At 41.7% G+C, this 20,917-nt stretch overlaps 1 protein-coding gene across 1 annotated transcript in view; it reads left to right on the forward strand.

The window, feature by feature from the left end:
- The window catches only part of SEC16B (SEC16 homolog B, endoplasmic reticulum export factor), a 51,965-nt gene extending 34,921 nt beyond the window's left edge, over positions 1–17,044 (forward strand). Inside the window, 9 exon segments of the mRNA XM_089518322.1 lie at positions 989–1,058; positions 2,069–2,338; positions 6,912–6,982; positions 8,185–8,334; positions 9,147–9,257; positions 12,639–12,762; positions 13,116–13,180; positions 13,999–14,055; positions 16,967–17,044. Coding sequence (XP_089374448.1) covers positions 989–1,058; positions 2,069–2,338; positions 6,912–6,982; positions 8,185–8,334; positions 9,147–9,257; positions 12,639–12,762; positions 13,116–13,180; positions 13,999–14,055; positions 16,967–17,044 — 996 coding nt within the window.
- Positions 17,045–20,917: the final 3,873 nt, after the last annotated feature.

The following is a 20,917-nucleotide window of genomic DNA, read 5'->3' on the forward strand; positions in this document are numbered from 1 at the left end:
GAATGACATTTAATGACATATGGCTTTCTTTGTGTCCTTCCTTGACTAGGTTTCTAGGGCCCAGTTGAGCTTTCAAGAAATCCTCCACTGTCTGGTGGCCTAGTCAAGCTCTTCAGAGCTGCCTCCAAGCCAACAACCCAACTTCCTGTTTCCTCGTTCACCCCATTCATGATTGCCATCTCCTGCAAGACAATCAGAGAAAATATGTCTTCATCACCCCAGGCTGATGTTTCTTTGACTATCACCCCTATGGCAGACAAACATATGCCGCTACTGTCATGCTGATCAATTAGTTTGCACTTTGCCTGTCACCTCTCCTCAGTTTCTTTCCTAGTCTCACCTCCAGGGACTTCTTTGTAAACACTGTTAGAGTTTGTCATTTGTCCACCACATTTGGTGCCATTTTGAAGGCAGAAAGGTGGTATATACTTTCTAAATGAATACAGTGAGCCCTTGCTATCTACTGGAGTTTGGTTCCAGGACCTCCCATGGATACCAAAATTCATGGTTGTACAAGTCCCATTAAATACAGTGGACAGTAAAATGGTGTCCCATATATAAAATGGCAAAATCAAGGTTTGCTTTTTGGAATGTATATATTTTAAAAATATTTTCAAGTGTGGATGCTTGAATTTCATGAATACAAAGGGCTGAGTATATATAAAAAATATCCATGGACATCTGTGGAACTGCATATATCATAACTACCAGAAGGGAGCTTGAATACCTATAGTTTGCTTCTGTACTTACAGTTGTGATAGGCATTTATCCCCCCCCTCATCCCCCCCAAATATGCCAAATGACTGTGACACACCATGGGTTACAGTTGGTTAGAGTGATTTGTCAAGGGTCTCTATGACTTGTCTCTTGTTGGTACTTTCACAACCTTCATGACTGGTGGGGCTCCAGAGCCTGCTCCATTTGGCTACAGGCTTAACCTAACTTATGGATTTTTTTCCTTCCTTTTCTTCTCTCTCATCTGATTAAGGAGGAAGGAGGTCTCCTCGGTGCTACATCCATACAACCAGAATTTCCTGGGATCAGTGGACCAATACCAGGTAAGAGAATTAAGCAGCCAAACAAACCATGGCTTGTATAACAGTCAAGAACATTTTAAGTGCATCAGATTGAATAAAATCATCCTTTTAAATTTAATCTGTCATATTTGAGAACTGGGCTAGGTGTGATGCCAGTACCACATCATATTCACTGGCTCCTTGTTTGTTTCTGGATCCAGTACAAAATGATGGCATTAATTTGCATGGGGCCACAGTATTTGAAGGATCACTTTCCCCCATATGTTTTCACCCAAACCCTGAGATCAGCATTAAGGATCTTGCTTTGCATTTCCTTGCATGAATCTCCCAGTCAGCAATGGTAGTGGACATACTGATTATGGTGTTCTGAGAACTGTAGTAAACACACACACACACACACACACACACACACAGTTTTCAACATTTATTTATAGTGTGATATTATGTGGGAGTGGGCTTTTCAGTAGTAGCTACCCCATTAAGGTCTCCATCTTCTGTCTGCTGTCCTTGCTGTCCAAATGGGGTAATTTTTTGTGAGTGATGGTACTGCAAAGTGATTACTTATGGATTTAGTCTACACATAATTCTTACCAGGGAGCATGTCACTGAGCCAAATGGATCTGACTTTTCTGTGAAGAACTGGGCTGCATGGCTCTTAGTAGTGTGGTTCTGGGGCCAGATTTATGTGCTTGGGTCTAAAATCAAGGCCAAAGTGACAGAAGCTTTTCTGTAAGCAGTCAAAATATTATCTAGTCTCATCGTGTCTGATTCTAATTGGAGATAGCTGTCTAGTATCTCATACCAGAAACTATGCTGGTATGTACTACTTCATCCTTCTGTTATGAGATCCAAAGACTGCACCTGTAACTTTCTACTTTTTAAAATCATGTCCTCTGTGACTGAGCTGTTTCCCTTCCTCTTTGACTGCTCATCCATTTAATGCTTTATCTTGAATTAGATCTCTGCCTCAGTTCATGATTCCTGAATTGGGAATAATACAGATGTTCCACATCAAATCTTATGTCATCTAGGTTTGGCTCCCTGTTCAGAGCTTGCACAAAGTCAAGGATGCATGGCAGATCTGGACCACCAAGCTTCTTCTCCTCTGTCACCAGGAGCCTCAGCTCAGTGCCATGAACCAAGTATGGACCAGGAACTATATCTCCATCCTAGACCTGGACTTCCGTTAGATACAACAGATACTGATTTAGAGATACATCTACCAGGGATTGGCCAAGCCTCCATTTCGTCACTAGGAGGACCTCCAGATGAACTCTCGTCATGTTTGCACCAGCCACCAGGTAAAGAGGACTGCTGTGATGATCCAAGATGATGTATGTATATGTTTGCTTATCTAGTCTCAGGCTCGAAAACATATAAAACTAGTCCCTTGATTCTAGTGACAGTGAGAGAAGAAACATGCATGACTAATCCAGAGCTTGCAAGTATTACTTGTTTTGGCTAAACCTCCCAGCATCCCCCAAACAAGAAGGCTAGTGTAAGGACCTGCCAGTGAAAGGACCAGACAGGATGGAATGAAGCTGCCTGGAATAAGATAATTAAGGAAAACTGACCTTTCTCCTGCTCATGCTGGTCCCCTCTCCAAGAGCATGTGAAATTCTCATGGATAGCATTGATTAGTTCAGTGAGATGAGATGGAACAAGACCTATTTGTTTCAGTATCCAGATGACTCTCCATCTTGTCCATTTTCATGCCTGTCTTTCTTTGCCTGTCCTCCCAGGTAGGGTTGGAAATGTTTTGGCAACATGTTTTGCACTACATACTCCATTATCTTTTACCATTGGACATGCTGTCTGGGGTCCCTGACAACTGAACTCCAAAGCATATGGGAAGCAAAGGTTTCCCATCCCTGTCTGAAAGGGATAAAAAAAAAAGATAATGCAGCCGTGTTCACAACCAAGATGTACAAAGCCTCTTTTTTATTTAAACATTAAAACACTCTCTTATTGATTCTGATGAGAGTGCATCCTCCCCTGATTGTAATTTCCAAAGAACAGCAGAAAGGGGGAGACTGATGGAAGCATTTGTTGGTCTAGGAACTTCATAATTCATAGTTACAAAAGATGCAGATTCCTTGAGAGAGGAGGCTGGGATGTTTTGGTGTGTGATTGATGCTTTTAAAGGCTGTGATTAACAACAGGCAGCAGATGATGTGATTAAAACGCATACAGGGAAGGGGGAATGAGGGGCATAGAAGGTGGGGGTTGTGCCAGGCTGGACAATGGAGAATACAGACAAAAATAAGGCCAATATGCACATGTTAATCCAATGCAGAGAAGGCTCTTTCCTGCTTTGCACAAAAGCTATTTTCTTGAAATAGAGAGAACAGAAACCAATGTGGAATATTTCAGATACTTCAAGAAACCTCACAGGGTTCCTTTAAGCTGTGAGGGCTGACATTGGCCCGTTATAGACGGGCCTCTAAGTACAGTACGTGCTGAGCATGTACTAGGGTTAGGAAGGGGCGGCACTTCTGCACACCCCCAACCCTGTGCTCAGCACGTGCTCAGCACGTACAAAATGGCGGCGGCTGTTCCACACGGCCGCTGCCATGACTATGTCACGACCGCGCCACCTCCAAACGAGGCGGTGCGGTTGTGACGTAGTGGGGCCGCGCGAGGGCGCCTAGTGCGCCCTTTCCACGGCCCCGGAAGGAGCTCTATTTCAGAGCTCCTTCCAGCTTTGCGTTGCTGGGCGCAGCCTTTAGATGGCTGCGCCAGCGACACAGAGGAGAAAGGGGCCTCTCCTCCTCCCTGCTGTCGCGGGGTGTCCTTGGGGCTTGAAGCCCCAAGGGCACCCCTTTTCAGGCCGCGGGGAAGCCTTTTGCTGCTTCCCCGCGGCCTGGAAAGCAGCGGATTGGGGCCTCGGAGGCTGCCGTTCTGGCAGCTGAGGCCCCGATACACCGGGAAAAGGAGCGCCTACAGGCCGCCCTAAAGGGGCGGTCTGTAACGCGCCATTGTCTCACAGCAGTTTTCACTATTGATACAATGCTAGCCATAAGGCAGGAGTGAAGAAAGATCCATGAGGACATATTTGCAGCCACAGAGGGGCTTCTACCCCTCCCCCCCATGCTATCTGGGTAAAATGGAGGAAAATTTGTTGGGGCATCTCTGGGTAGTTTTAAGCTGCAAGGGGACTTTTTGGAAAGCCAGAACTGACTTCAGTTCACATCCTAGTTTGAAAAAGACCTCTCCTGACCCTAAAATGGCCCTCTTGGAAGGAAGGGGGCATGGTTAAATTAGCCCAAATAGATGCCTGCAAACATTTTAACTAAAGAAAACATGAAATGGGGATGAGATGGGGTTGCTGAAAGGGCAGTATGACTGTCCAAGGTTTGGTGAGGGGTGGCTGTGGCTCTTTGACCCTGGGAAGGTGCCTATTCTTGCATAATGGAAAACTTATTCTGGCCAAAGTAACTGTGTATTGACTCCTGTATCTTCCTCTTTATGTTATTGGGGTTTTGCTGAGGCTGTCTCATCAGCAATTTTTTTTATTTCTGCAAATTTGCAGCCCAAACTTATGCAGGCTTATTTGGATGTAACTCCTAGTGAAGGCCAAATTGGATGTTGAGAGGTTTGTAATTTGTATTTGGTTGGCATGTTATTTCCACATGATTCTTTCAGTGTCATTCTCTTCTAAAAGCAGCTAGAGGGTGTCTCAATTTTGGTTGGACCCACATCATGAGATGTATGTAGAGTGGAGTGAATGCACATGCACATGTGTGCTAACATTTTCTTCTGTGTCTTTGGCCCAGTCCCAACCTGGAGCTGTTATGTGACATGGATAGGAAAACGAGACAGGCCTGGGGTGAGATTTAGTTTGGGGCTGTGGTGCATCAGGAGAGGGTAAAGTCTATTTCCCAAAGAATGCCCCTGGTCCAAACTCAAGTCCCATGAATGTTTTTAGGAGAAGGAAATTGTGCAGGAAGATGCATTTACAGGTCTGCCATATTACATTTAGGCCTCTTTCACACTACACACTATGATTCCACTTTAACTACTATAGCTCCATCCTAAGGAGTCCTGGGATTTGTAGTTTTAGAAGTCACTGGAGGAGCTATCTGGGTGAGAATTTCAAGTACCCCTCCCTAAGCTGCCAAACCCAGGATTCCATGGGATACAACCATAGCGGTTACAGTGGAATCATAGTTCTGTAATTGTGTAGTATGATAAGGATCTTAGCTTAGATCTGGATTCAGTTTGTACATACTCTGAAGAAAGTTTATATATCAGCCTGAAATGGAGGGTCTACATAGGATTTACTTTTAAAGTCCTCATGAATTTCAGCTTTCTTTCTTTTTAAATGCATTAGACTTATGGCCAAAGGAAACATGCTATGAATTATGACCAAATTAACCATGGCATGAATTCCTGCAATTCGAGTGCGCACTTTTGGTTATATAAATATGAGCCACAAGGAGGAATGTGCTGCCCACATATACGTGGGTTGGAGGACTTTTTCTTTCCCTCTCTGCTGTCATTCCAGGGGGCAGGGAGGAAGCCTCTCTAAGGGCTTTATCACGCACAGCTTTTAAAGTGCTATACAAGTTGAATAATAGTGCCTTTGGCCATACATAGCGCAGGACGCCATCTCCCTCTCCCTGTTGCCTTGTCCTTGAAGCGTAATTAGCCATTGACAGAAAAATCCATCAATAAGATCCCAATAGTGTTGGCATAGCGCTAGTCCTCAGGTGCAGTAAATTACTGCAGTACCAGGATTGTGTGGTCAAGTGGTGTCAGCGTCTCCCCCTTTCCCTGTCCTCCTCCCCTTCACTTTTCCAGAACAACCTTTTAAAAATATTTTTCTTTTCTTCTTTTTAAACCGCATTCACAAAACTCAACAATTGCATTTTAAAAAAAAACCCACACAATTACGTGTGTGTTAGAGTATAGGGCAGAGAGGCAGGATTGAGGATAAGGGTGGAAGAGAGCAGGAGGGGTCAGCAATGGCTAGATGGTTCTAATGGAAAGATGTGCAGTAGAGATTACTCCCAAACCAGCATGTATGCACTTCTCTTCATTAACGCGATTGTGGCCAGAACAAGTGTCATATGAAAAACTCCCATATTGCTATTTACATGTCAAGGGAAGCTTCTATAGACACCAATGAAGGCTTCCCTTGAGATGTAAACAGCAGTTCAAAGAACAGATTTTTGAGTGAAATGGAGAGAGGGAGTTAAATTCATCTTACTCTCCACTGCACTTCCTGTGGCTTGTTTTTATATAAGACCAACATCCACATTAATTGCCTTTACAGAATTAGCTGAACAGCACCACAGTAGATTAAAATGGACAACATGGCTATTTCTTTATCTGCATTATTGCTGTCATTTTTAATGGCTCTAGTTCTGTGTTTTAATGATAACTAGATGTATACAGATCAGTGGGTGAAATTTTTGTAGGTGTTGAAACTAAAATGACATGACGAGTTTGTTTGGCTTCTCTATTATCACCCTGGTATAAAAATAAGCACAGAAATAGAAGATATAAAATACATTTACAGCATGATTTTTATGATATTCTGGGGACAGAAAACTAGGGCCATTTTTACTATCTTAATTGAATGGTTTAAGTTTAAATGTCATGTGTTACTAATGCATTATTAACAATTAATATAATGAACTAATTTTATAATTTCCATGAATATGAACAAATTAATTTTTGAAATAACGGGTGTATAAATGCTAACATTTCCAAGCTGAAGTACTTCCCAGGAAAATTTTGCTGTCTGTTTCTGTTTATGGAATAGCACTTCTGTTTCAGAACTTAGGTGCTTTGGTTACACAAAAACCCTTTTTGGGGCATTAGGGTGATATATGGAACCAATAAAATCTCTTTTAATCTGGTCTGCAGGAGACACTGTGGAATCCTCTGGGCCATACCACTTCCCAGGGGACCAGAAGAACCTTTTGGAGCATCATCAGGTGAGAGATAGAGAAAGATGGAAAAGGAGACATCAGCATTAGAAGAATGTAGGAGAGATCTGAAATATTCCTCCTCTCAACCTGTCCCAGAAATCTCAGTTTAGCAGCCACACACCATCACAGTGCTGGCTGTTGTTTGTCCTACCAGTATGGTTTGGCTGGAGCTCCTGAAAGCTGCTGACCAATTTTCCCTATACTCAAAGTTATTATTGATGGTCTGAGATGCAGTGTCTCTTTCCTATATATTATGAAACAAAAGGAATTCAAACTAACTACACTTTTGCATTATAAAATGGATGGAGAGTGGATGAAGAAGTAGGAATTCTACTACTACAGTACTAGAAATGAATGTGAGCCAGTGAAGTTGGATCAGGACAGATAAAAAGACATAGTGCACAGTTGCACTATGGAATCCACTACTAGATATTGTGATAGCCACCAACTTTTGCAGGTTTAAAGGGTATGTAGACAAATTCATGGAAAATGAGGTTAAGAAAGACTACTAGTGACTATGATTATATATACCCCATTATTGGAAGTAACATATCTGAACACCAGTCACTAAAGAAAGACAACAGGAGAGTAGAGTTACCATCATCTCCTGCTTTTGGGCTACCCCCAGACATCTTGCTAACCAGTGTGGGAAGCTGCATTTTGGACTTGCTGTTCCAACAGAATTCCTCTTCTGTTCTTATGACTATATATATGTTCCTTCTTCACAAACATCTGTCTAGAATGGAGAATAAAGGACCTTGGGGGTCAACAGGATGTTGAAAAAAGACAATCTATGTCTTTATTTTAAATGTTTAACATACTTTTTTAGTGTAGTCCCCCAAATAGTACACAGATTCATAAAGTGCAACAACTCCATGATAAAATTTGATGAGGGATACTTGGGTTCAGGTCTCTTCACTGTCATAGATTTCTTTGGTGGTCTTGGGTAAGTCACTGTCTCTCAGATTTATTCATTCCACTTGTGAAATGATAAAAGATATTAATTTGGTTCACAGGATAATTCTGATGAACAGCTATGTAAGGAAAGTTTTTGGCCATCTTTAATCTTATGGATAGGGTTAGTGTATAAGCCTGTAGGTTTAGGCTACAGATAATTTTTGCTTGATCTATTGTTTGTGTAGCTCTGATTCCTGCTGCCTCCCTGATACCAGGACACTGTAATGACCATGTTTTCTGCCTCATACCAGAAGACAATAAATGCCCGGACCCGGTCTGTCTCTGAGAGTTCCACTATATCCATTACTGAGGATACCTCACAATCCTTGGAAGAAGGTACAGAGGAGGGAGTTGCATCAGAGAAACCACCAATGGAAGAGGCAGAGCAAGATCAAGCCCAGGTGAGATGTCTTATTGAGAAGAGTAGCTGTGCTGACTGAGCAATGTGCTGAGACCCATATTTTAAAGCAGCCTTTCCCAACCAGGAGCCCCCCAGATGTGTTGAAATTCAACTCCCATTATCTTTAACCAGCAGCCCATTCTTACCTGTCATACAGTGGCTGCAATCCTGTATGGCTCAGGATAGCATAGTATTCTACATGCAGACCTGCACAAGACTGGATCATATACGACCACTTTGACATAATGCAGAGATTTTGAAGCCCCTTCCCATGCTGCATGGGAAGCAGGAAGGACTGGAGAAGATTCTGCTATGTCTCCTTAGTGGCACTGAGATCTTCCAGGGTCCTCTGAAAGTCTCAGTGCTACTGCAGTCATTTCCATTCTAGCAACAGGTGCTTCTCTGATCTTGCCTGCTGTCCATGAGGCATGGAAAAACCATGGTGGTGCATCAGAAGCTGTATGGTAAATCCAAGGGGAGCCTTTGAGCAGTGCAGAGGGAGGAAGGGAGTACCAGTCTCCACAGTGACCTGAAAAGTAGATAGGCAGGCATAAGGAAAATGTATACATGCACATGTGAGTATGCCAGCCAGTGTGTATGTCAACCTTGTCTCTACTTTTTAGTGGTATATATTAAAAGTTCTTAAGAATGTTGGTCCTTCTCTATCCTGCTTGCAAAACAGAGCAGGAAAATATCATGCTGATTTAGAAGCCTTCTAGTTTTCCCTGCCATCTTTCAATACTCATTTACGACTTCTCTTAGAAAGAGAAGTGCCCAACAATCCTCCACACTCAAAGTTTTGTTGCCTTTCAGGCCTCTAGCTCTGGCTGGTTCAGTTGGTTCCGATCCAAACCAAATAAAGATGCAAACTCTTCCAAGAAAGTACCAGCTTCCCTCTTAAACTCCACTGTTCCTGTTTCCCAGGTAAATAAGGGTCTTCTTTAAAAAGTTATTTTCTGTTTTTGTGTTGCAGGAATTGGCATTCTTCTGATTTTTAATTGCTAAATAATGAAGATTTTAAAAAGTACAACGTTAATTTGTTGTGTGCTATGTTATTTAGTTGTGTGTCTTCAAATCATTTCTGATTTACAGTGACCCAAAGGTAAACCTTTCACAGGGTTTCCTTGGCAAAATTTGTTCACAGGAATTTGTCATTGCCTTCCTTTGAAGCTGAGAGAGAGTGTGACTTGGCCAAAGCAAGTCCTAGTCCAAAACTCAGACCACTATACCATACTGGCTTTCATGATAAGTCATGTATCTGTTTTGTTAAATTTTAAGTTATGTATCTGTTTTACTTAATTTAAAAAAAAACACTTAAAAATACAAAAAATGGCCAACAAGCCCCCAGAGTGGCCTAAAAGTACAGCCTTTTTGAAGTAATGAATAAACTGTGACAAAAATGAGCAGTCATTTGGATATTTCATAAAAAGAACATTGTTATGCCTTTGTATAAGAAATTGTAACATGTCACAGGTAGCATTGTTATTTGTCAAACCTTACCTCCATGCAGTGCTTCAGAAGTACCCTCCCTCCTCTCCCAGCATTCCCCAGCAGGAATGTTTGGTGAGCCATTACTGGTCTTCTCCATGAGAGACCCTTGATAACATTCAAGGAACTCCAGTTTTCCTAGAACATAATTTGGAAACCCTTGGCATAGATCAGCCATGTCAAGATGACTGTAAACAATGCAGTAAGGCCGTGGAGATTAGAATCTTGGATTAAATTTGTTAGGAGGTAGAAGGGAAAATATGGAATACTAAGGGTAAAAGGAAGGTTGGAAATGACAGAAAATACTTTTTAAAAAAATCAATATTGGCATGACTAAGGACTACTTTACACATTCACCAGTAACAAGTGGTAACACTTTCTCCAGATTGTACCACTTTGAGCTGCAGTAAGGAATGACGTTTGGAATCCCTCTACCAAAAAAATACAATAAAACTCAATCAATAATCAACTTGGATGTAGGAAAAGAGGATGTTCAGGGAAAGTGTTGCCTGAGCCCTTCTCCCTAGCATCATGGTTCTAGTTGTACAGAAAGGTTTTTTATGGAAAAGAGCATTCACACCCTCATCCTGCAGCCGGTGGTGGTACTGTTCAGGCAAGGGCAGACCACTTGAATCAACTGAATACACTTGTCCCTGCATATTCACTAGGGTTAGGGGCACAAGACCCCCGTGAATATGGAAACAACGCAAATAACAAAAACATCATATTTTTACCTGAGAGGACACCTCTCTAGGAATCTCTAGGTACTCCAGTGTAACTTTGCGGTTAACATCTGCCAGACACTGACCATAGAACTGCACTGGAGGAACTACAAATGCCGAGTAGAGTATTCTCTCTAGGAATCTCTAGGTCTTTCAGTACAACTTTTAGTTAAAGTTGACTATAGAGTTGCACTGGAGGACCTAGATATTCCTAGAGAGAACATATTAATCAAATCAGTGAATAATCAAATCTGCAAATATCAAAGCGGCAATTATGGAGGGATGAGTGTATACAGTCTTCCCTCCTCTCCCACTGGCCTCCTTCTCTTGCTGTGCCCTCATCATAGCTCTCCCTTGACTGTTTGCTTCCCCTACCTGGCTCTTTCAACTCTATACGCACAGCATCTCTTGTTTCTGCTGCCAGCATTCCTTTAATATTTTAAAAATAACTCTTGAGGATTTATTACTTTAGATATTTTTTTCTTCTGCTTTCTTCAACTTGATGTTAATGTTTAATTTTTTTCAATCATGAACATGCTTTCCTTGATCTTTTCTTTCCTTCATATTATCTGTTACCAGATGAAAAGCACATGAGAAGAATCATTAGCTTGGTTTTCTTTTTAATATATTGCATAAAACCTAGTTATCTGGGATGAAATGATAACTAAACTGTATTGTTGTTTTTAAGCACCAGTCACATATTAGTATAATCACATCCTGATGAATGTAGTCTTGGAACCAAATCCCAACAGTTACCAATGATCCACTTTACATGGTTCAAGTGCTACTCTTGCATTGTGTTTCACTCTGTTGGGGTAGTTGAGGCAAACCAGAAAACACTAGCTTGTAGCATTCAGATTTTTTTAAATAAAGTAATAAACCAGAATCTATTTAAGTTAGCTTTAAATAATGGGAAAATAAAGAGTTACTTTTAAAATTGCAAGTATATTGAAGAAACTAATATTGGTATCTACTTATCCCATTATTTATGGTGATTTATGGTGAATTAAGTTTCTTTGGGGGGATTAGAATATAATAGTCATTCTTTTTAATAGTGAATGCACATTCTCAGTGTTTCTAGAATTGCTGCCAGAATGTGGTTACTAATAAGCAAGAAGAGAAACATCTGCTTGCTTGGGAGAAGCTCAAGGTGTGCAAAAAAGGGTGGGTTTTTTCTTAATGGAGTAGAAAAATCTTAAGTCTCAACCCTCCTGACAGTTTCATGTGAACTAGGCATGCTTTGTGGCCCCATGGAGAGCCCAGTAGCACTCTGAGGAAATGCAAACGGCAAATGTAGCTCATGCCTTTCCGTCAGGCCCTACACCTGCCCAACTAAATGTCAAAAATGAAAAAGACAGAAGGATGTTGTATAGCAGTGTTGGCAAACCTATGCCACATGTGACCTCTCTGGCATGTGAAGCAATCTCTGAGGGCATGCAAAGACAGTTGAAGGCACAGTAGGACGAGGGAAGAGGAGGAACAGGCGCACACCTGTTCCTCTGCTTCTTCTGACCTCCCATGCTTTTAAACGTTTCTAGGGAAGTCCCACCTCCAGATGTCTTTGTCTCTGGGGAAGTCCCACCCCTGGAATTCTCACCTCAGAAATCCCACCCCCAGAAGTCCCATCCCCTGGCACTGGGTGACACCCAGTGCGGGAATGCCATTGAGTTGGCCGCTCGATCTCTAAAAGGTTCACCATCACTGTTGTATAGCAACAAGTGTCAGCTCTGGTATACAATTGTCCATGCAAGGTTCTGATCCTGACCCTGTTTGCTGTCACAATTCCTCACCCTTTGCCATTGCTTTTGACCCTGGTGGTTGGTTGTCCCCATCCTGGGCTGTGAAGCCCTTAGCTTGCTCAGTCCTAGCAGAGTCACAGATGACAGTTGTTTTTAACTAACCAATTTCTGCAGATTTCTCAGTCTTGTGTATGCTTTCACATTCATATTATATTGACTGGTGTCCTGGATGCTGATTTGGGTTTTTTGGGGGTGCAGATATGTCAGGAGTCTATCACAGGAACACTGAAGGCAAATTCTGAAATTAGGTGACAGGCACTTTATTTTTTCAGGAATGTATGTCTTTCTTTCTGCAGGAAAAAGGAGCTCCACCACCTTCCCTTCCTCCTATAGATGAGATGAAGTCTTCATCTCTTCCTCCTCCCCGTTTTTCTCATCTACCTCACACAGATGGCAACCCTTTTTCAAAACGCTCTCTGGGTAACTATAACCTTTTGCGTCTCTGAAAGGACTGCAAACATATGGCCAACACGGTTGTGAGAAGAAGTATTTTGTGTGCAAGGTGTTTTGCCTGTTATTATTTATTGTTGTTGCTGTTTAAAATTCATTAGTCTATTTTTTTAGAACCCACCTTTCAACCTACAGCTGGGAATTCACCATTTTCTGTAACATCTAGCACCCACACACAACTCACCCAGTGTATCAGCTTCATAGGGGAGCAAAGGGATCTAGCACCAACAACTTGGGAGAAAGTACTCCTGGGCTACTTTTTATCCAATCCATTGTTAATGGAGTAAACTTTTAAAAGATATATGTATATATTGTTTTTTCAGGAACAAGAAATCCGCTAGGTTTTAGCAGCAGAGAAGAAACCATTTTTCCAAATGCTGGGGACCAGGTGAGAATCATAGAATCATAGAGTTGGAAGAGACCACAAGGGCCATCCAGTCCAACCCCCTGCCATGCAGGAAATCCAAAGCAAAGCATCCCCGACAGATGGCCATCCAGCCTCTGCTTAAAGACCTCCAAGGAAGGAGACTCCACCACTCTCTGAGGGAGTTTGTTCCACTGTCAAACAGCCCTTACTGTCAGGAAGTTCCTCCTAATGTTGAGGTGGAATCTCTTTTCCTGGATCTTGCATCCATTGTTCCGGGTCCTGTTCTCTGGAGCAGCAGAAAACAAGCTTGCTCCCTCCTCAATATGACATCCCTTCAAACAGGGCTATCATATCACCTCTTAATCTTCTTTTCTCCAGGCTAAATATCCCCAGCTCCCTAAGTCGTTCCTCATGGGACATGGATTCCAGACCCTTCACCATTTCCAGAGGAAAAGTCATGTTGCATGAATGAAGGCCTCTGCTTTGAAAAAGTATTATCAGGGCAGAACAGAGACTGAGTAAAACTGAGCTTTTGAGAATACCTGTTGAAAGAAATACAAGGCCAAATATACAGTATTGATAGCCTTCCATTTTGATGCCATATGTCTCTGGTGGTGCTATTTTCCTTGGTTTTGCTTTGTTTCTGGCTTTTACGAAATTCTGTCAAATGTCTGCACCTTGTTTTTCCTCGTATATGTGAAAGCTTTCATGGCCAGCATCCATAGTTTCTCTGAAGACACCAGCCACAGATGCTGGCGAAACGTCAGGAAGAAACTCTTCTAGAACATGGCCACATAGCCTGAAAAACCCACAAAACACTTTCCCCGTTTATGTTTCAGGCTAGTTTTGTCACATCCCCAAGAAGAGGAACAGTTCCACACTTCATTCCCACTAAGGTATGGATGTGTGTACTTGTGTGTCTATGGGTGTGAACATTATTCAGAGTCCTTCAAGACAAAAAAAAAATGTATGTAAAAAATTATACAAATTAAGCTGGCTAAAACGTATTGCTGCAGGAGATACAGGATCAAATAGCACCTACCTGTTCTGCATACATAAGCATAATGTACTCTTGACACTGGTGAAGGGCTGGCACAGCATCTTCCTAGAGAGAGATTATGTGGCCCGCACGGCCCTGCCCTCCAGCAGCTCAGCAGTATTTCACACCACACTCTCTGCATCTGCCATGAGAGGCAGCTCTCTCATTTTGCCTTATATTAGGGTCCTGGAAATAAACTATGACAAAGGATCAAGGGGTTCTTGGGGGATGGTTCCCCCTGCTGCTTGCTAGGTTCTACTGACAGCTACCAGTGTCAAAAAATTTGGTCAAAGTTCCTGAGGCATGGTCTGACATTGGTACCTTATCCTATTGGACTGAGTGTGGAACAGTGCTCAAATTTCTTATGTTAACTATACATACATTACTTTATTGCAATCAACAGCCTATTAAAATAGCATGTTAAATACATTTTAAAACAGCACATTCGGACATTCACATTAAAAATATAAATACATTTGAAACAATTCAATAATATCTAATATGTTAAATATAGTAATGTTACATATACAAAGATACTCTAGTTAAAATAGCTGGGTTTAAAACTTTAACCACTTGCTGAGTCAGAGCCCTGGAGCAGGATAACCACAAAAGACTTGGAGGAGCGCCCAAGGAAATGTTGTATGATGGGATATAGTAGATCTTCCCTGCCCCTCCCTGGTAACAACTCTTATCTAGAGATAAGAGATGGGACAGAAATAAGCCTACTAAGGTGATTTTATATGGCATTGTCTCATTCAAGGGTGATTCAAAGGAGTCTGACATTGTTTTGACAGTCTGCTCCTCCAGCAGCTCAGGCTTCATGGAAAATCACTGAGAGCAATTTCCCCAGATTAGGTGGTGGGGAGAGGGAGAGCATGGAAGTGGGTCATCAAAAAGCAATCCAGCAACTTTAACCAACTTCAGCTCTATAGCCTTTTCAGCTGTCTTGTCTTATTCACCCTCCTTTTCTCCCAAGCCAGGTAAACTGGTTTCTGCATGCATGAAACCAGGATGGGTTGGTGGATTACTTTTTGATAACTCGCTTCCATGCCTCCAGCAGCTCAAACTCCCTAGAGAACAATTGAAAGCAATCTTCCCCAGATTGGGTGCGGGGAGTGGGAATATGGAAGAGGGCCATCAAAAAGCAATCCAACAACCACATCTGGGCTTCAGGCACAAAGAGACCAGACTGTCCAGCTGGGGAGAGAAAGAAGGTAAAATAGACCAGGCTGCTGAAAAAGGCAAACAACTGCAACTGTGGCAATTGCTGGTGCTCCCCCTCCTGAAGCCTAAGGCTGTTGCATGTGGTGGCCATAGGCTTGTGCATGTAAGTTTAGAAGGGCAGTGGCAAACCCATGAATAATCAAATCCATGGATCTCAAATCCGTGAATGTGGGGGGGGGGGGCAACTTTATAGTGAATTGTTTGGATTTTCCTCCTAAGATTGGCACATTCCCTGTCAAACCACCTATTTATATGGGCTTTTGGTATTTTGTAGCGTTAGTACCAACCTGTAGAGAGAGGTGCAACTCCTATATAGGCCAGTATACCAGCCTCAGGTCTACTGTAATTTGGCTGATGTATTTTATAATGTGTTATGGTTGGAGATACTTGTTAAAAGCCTTCCCTTTTTCAGTGGACCATTTATTGTATTTGTGGCAAACGTTAAGTTAGAAGGTGAGCAGTGCTGCAAATCCAGTTTTTAGTAAGCCTGTTAAAGCCAGAGAATATTCCAAGGGCAGATTATCACTGTCAGAACATTTTGTTACTCTAAAATTAAAGCCCAAATGTTTTCAAATATTTATGAATGAAAATATAATCAATGGCACTTGACCACATGGAGGAAACAAATGTAAATTCTCCCCATAAGTCATCAGAGATAGTGCCATTCAGAATGTTGAAACAAATTGATGGAATTATCTGCAGAATTGATGGAATTATCTTTAGAGTGGCATGACTTGGTTTTAAGTTGTTCCTTGCTTGTTTTTTGATGGTGCAGTGGGAAGAGAGATCCATCAGATATGGTTCTGTCCTCACATTAAAATTACCCACAATAATAGAGAATTTAGCCATTTGTTCTGAGTAACAACATTAAGCCTTAAGCCTTAAGACAAGTTGACCTATTTTTTTTTTAATTTTTAAAATTAAAATCAAGGTTACATGGCCAACATTACATAAAACAGAGATGGACTCAGAACAAAGAGATACCTTCTTTGCACCAGTTTGATCATCGAAAGGGAATCACATTACAAAGGACGACCCACTTCTGCTCCAATGTTATTGAGATAAGATATAAATGGGGACCATTGTTCTTCAAAAAGCAGAGGAAGATTCCACCCCAGCAACCTTCTAGCTCAGTGTTCTCTGCATTTAACCCTTTGGTGGAGCTTCTCCTCCACAGCACTTGTAGTAGTAGTAGTAGTAGTAGTATCTCACCTACCTTGATTGGCAAATGGAAGAACTGAGAAAATGGTGAGATGTTCCAGTCTGTAAGTTATTTGCAGAACCTTCGCTTACTCTTCATTTGATGTCTTAGTCATTTTTACAACAGAGTGAGGGTTATACTGCTTGATGGGGCCTACAGTTTTGCTAAAATTCTAAATTCTGTTAAACAGATCAAATGGTATAATCATGAAATTCATAAAAAATGGAGGCTTACATCCAAAACGGCCACATTTGCAAACATTTATTTTACTTGTGCAATTTTGAGAGCCGCATAATTTTTTTAAATGGTGAAAAAAAAATTAATACTTTTCCCCCCGTAACAGGTCACCACACCAGGAGCATCTGGCATTGGATATCAACAATAGAAAAATATTCAGTGACACTTCCCATGTTATCTGTAGTGATCAAAGCCCTCCATAATATTTCTCCCTCTCTGACAGATCAAAGGCCAATTCTTTCCTTTATTTCTCTATCTACAGGGTATCACCAAAGTTTGAGGGGGTGAACATTTGCCTCTTCCCCTATTGTTTGTTAAGTACTTTTGGACAATGAGGTTCAACCAGTGGTGTACAGTTGGGAACCTTTTAACTTGTGAAAAACAACAACACAAAATAAAGATTTCTCAAGTATGTTTGTGAGAGCTCATTTGTTAATGAAAAGAAAGATTATTACCAGAAAGTCTTCTGATTTCCTTTTTATGTTCCCCAAGGCTGTGAATTTAACTTGTTGCAAGGTCAGTGAACACAGAGAACTATTTAAATCCGTCTTTGGACTGGATAAATGATGCAGATATATGTAGGAAGTGGCTAGATGTGTGGTGTGGTGGCAATGGTGTTGGTACTGTGTGTATGTATGTGTGTATACACACCACACACATCAGTCAAAGAATCTGAAGTTTCTTTAACACAGTGGTGGAGAAACCAGCTAGGAAAATGCTGGATGTTTGGGTGCTTCTTCCTCTACCAATGCATGTGCCACATCCATTTAAATTTTGATGGCAACTACCATGATGGAAGAGAGTGGTAAAATGTTTATCTCATAGTTATGAAATAATCTATATAGAACCACTATAGAGCAGTGGTTTTCCAAGTTTCTATCCTTGTAACACATTCAGACATCATGTCCCCCTGCTCAATGTAATATATAAATAATTTTTTGTTTGTTTAGTATACACTCGGCCCCCGGGTTACGAAAATAATCCGTCCCGCCGCCATTTTCGTAACCCGGAAGTCTTCGTAAGCCGAGAAACCCATAGGCGCTAATGGAGGGAAGCCGCGATTTGGTGCGAAATAGCGCCAAAAAGCACCAAAAGGTTATTCGTAACCCGGAATAACCTTCGTAACCCGGAAATAATTTTTTTTTTTTTTCGTAACCCGAAAAGTTCGTATCCCGGCGCGTTCGTAACCCGAGGTAAGAGTGTATGTATTTTTGTTCAGACATTCATGTATATTCATATTTTAACATTTTCTAAAGAAATAGCTCTCCTTCTCCTTCAGACAGAGGCTCCAAGCACCCTCCTTCCTTTTGTCTTCTCCTCCAGGAAAGAAAAAGTTTGGGAAGAGGAAGAGGAGGGATCAGGGCCTCCAGGTCTCATGCTCCCCTTGAACAACCCTCATGCCCCCCCCCCCCGGGTGGCCCTACACCCCCCAGTTTGAGAAATGCTATAAAGAACAGATTTCCCATGTGGTTACATGCATGCCATTCTAAATGGTGACTAGTTGTTGATTTTTTTTACCACTAATTAGTTTAATATTTTTATTTTAATAATTATCGTTGCTTTGGTCATTATTTTAGCAAAAATTTCAGGAAACCTGAAATTCTCCTGTTAGTACAATGGGAAGGAATCTTTCCTCTTCTGATGGAATGGAATATGTGGAAGGGCAAAAGGTCCATTTACACAATACTTTCTTCATGGAGGCACTGTTGTTTTGGTCAGTTGAGGACAGGGCCATTTTTCTCGGCTACTGTATAGCTTGACTCCTGGTGCATGGATAGCTGGTGGCTGTTACCAAAAGAAAGGGGGGCTGGGGATCCTCACTAAATTTGTCAGTGTTACTTTAAATGTTGCAGAAATTAACTTTGCAAGAGGCTGGGTAACTATTAGGACCATTGGCACTGGTGTATACTGGTAATAACTGAGGAAATTCCAAGTGTGGGTGAATTAAGAGGGTTTTATAAGAAAAAAATGCACAAAAATCACACACACATGGTAGGAATTCAAACAGCCCCAGCATCCAGAGCTAATTGAAATGGAAATATGGAAACTGGATAGCAGAGTTTGATGGGGTTAAAGACTAATATTTATATCTGAAAACTAGCCTCTAGGAATGGGCTGTCTTACAAGGTAACAGAGGTTTAATATTCTTTCCCATGAATCGATAATAGAATTCTGGACTGATTGATGGCTTTAACTTTAAGGTGACAAAAACAGTGATTGGATGAGGACAACCCCAGGATGGATGGATAGGAATGTTGACTGAAAACATGGCAAGGGTGGGCAGAAAGAGCTGGCTTACTACTTCAGTGCAATGAGACCTTTTTTGTCCCTTGGTGCAAGAAGAAATGCAGAGGATTTGCAGAAAGCAAGAAGTGATAAGTGCACCCATTTAAACATGGTTGTATTATTACCTGGATCGTGCATATGTCCCCAGGTCTTTGCTTCTTTTGTCCTGGGAACTTCGTCTAGTGCTCCAAAAGGTCATCAGGACCACTTAAGTATATGCTGTCTTCAGATATGTAATATGAAAGCCCGGGGTAGGCGTGCTAACAGGGCTGCAGAGGTTTGCTTGTGTGTATTTGTGTGTCTGCATGTATGAGTATAAGAGAAATTTTGTATGGTAGATAGATGAAGAGGAACAAGTGTGAGGTTTTACAGTGAGCTTGCAAGAAGCAATCTTGGAGAGTTCAAAGCAACACTGTGAAAGCCTTCCCTTCTCCCTTTGTGTTGAATCACACATTTGATTGTATCTTGGTAATCACTAAGCATTTTCCACTACCTCACTTAACTTCCAGACAGATAACTACCATTGTATGCCCTCCCTCTCTAGACTCACTTCTGTCCTCCCAAAATAGGTATTGCAATCATTAGGCCTACTGAAGTCATTGGAACTCATAGATCTGGGGATTAATTAAGGGGAATGTAGAATCTCCTGCATCCCGCAGATATTCCTTTGTAACCAATTATCTCTTGAAGCAAAAATGGTTGCTTCCACTGTAACTTGAAATTGTCATCCATTCTTGTATGAAACTAAGGAACTTTCAACTGAGCTAACTTTTAAACAGCATATATAAGAAATGGAAAAATGGGGAAATCACCAAAGAGGAATTCAAACAAATAGCAAGCACATGTAGGGGTAAAGTCAGAAAAGCCAAAGCTCAGAATGAACTCAGGCTTGCTAGAGAGGTTAAAAACAATAAAAAGGGCTTTTTTGGATATATCTGCAGCAAAAGGAAGAAGAAGGAAATGGAAGGGCCACTCCGTGGAGAAGATGGCAAAATGTTAACAGAAGACAGAGAAAAGGCAGAATTACTCAACACCTTTGTCTCAGTGTTCTCAGAAAAGGAAAAGAGTGCTCAACCTGAGAATAATGGAGCAGAAGACAGAATAGGGGAATTTCAACATAAAAATGAGCTTTCTCTGCTTCAGACCTTCTCAGAGGTGAAGGGGGTAACAAAAAAGAGAGACATATAGTATATGTCGAGAATGCTTTGATTGTGGTTTCCTGCATGACAGGGGGTTGACTGGATGGCCCTTGTGGTCTCTTCCAACTCTATGATTCTATCCTCCTACTGAGCAAAAATCTTCCATTAAGTGTACAGCACAGGAAGCACACATAAACAGAAACGTGTTTTCTGAGTAGAGTCTTAGTTGGCTTAGGCTGCCAATAACATACTGCCAATAAGCACCCCAGTGTGTACTGGTGCAATTACAATGGTGGCAGTGGTGGTACACAGGTGCCGCCATTGTGACGTAAGCACCACACAGCATCTGCACGGCACTGCATGTCGCTTATGTCATGAGTGTGCCAATGGAGCACTCATGACATCACTGCGGCACTGCAGCAAGAACCCGGGGGCCGTTTGGGGGCTGCGTCATCCCTGCAGAGCAAAAACAGGCACTGGCAGACTGTTATTTCTCGGCTGTCTGTCCCGGGCCATAGTGATCTTATCATGTTTTGTTTTCTTGTGTCAAGATTTGGTCAGAGAAGGTTTGCCACTGCCTTCCTCTGAGGATGACAGACTATGACTTACTTAAGGCCACCCAGTGGGTTTCC

The sequence above is a fragment of the Sceloporus occidentalis genome, unplaced genomic scaffold (genome assembly GCF_023333645.1).
Source record: "Sceloporus occidentalis isolate IW3139 unplaced genomic scaffold, rSceOcc1.0.p SCAF_3, whole genome shotgun sequence".
NCBI lineage: Eukaryota > Metazoa > Chordata > Lepidosauria > Squamata > Phrynosomatidae > Sceloporus > Sceloporus occidentalis.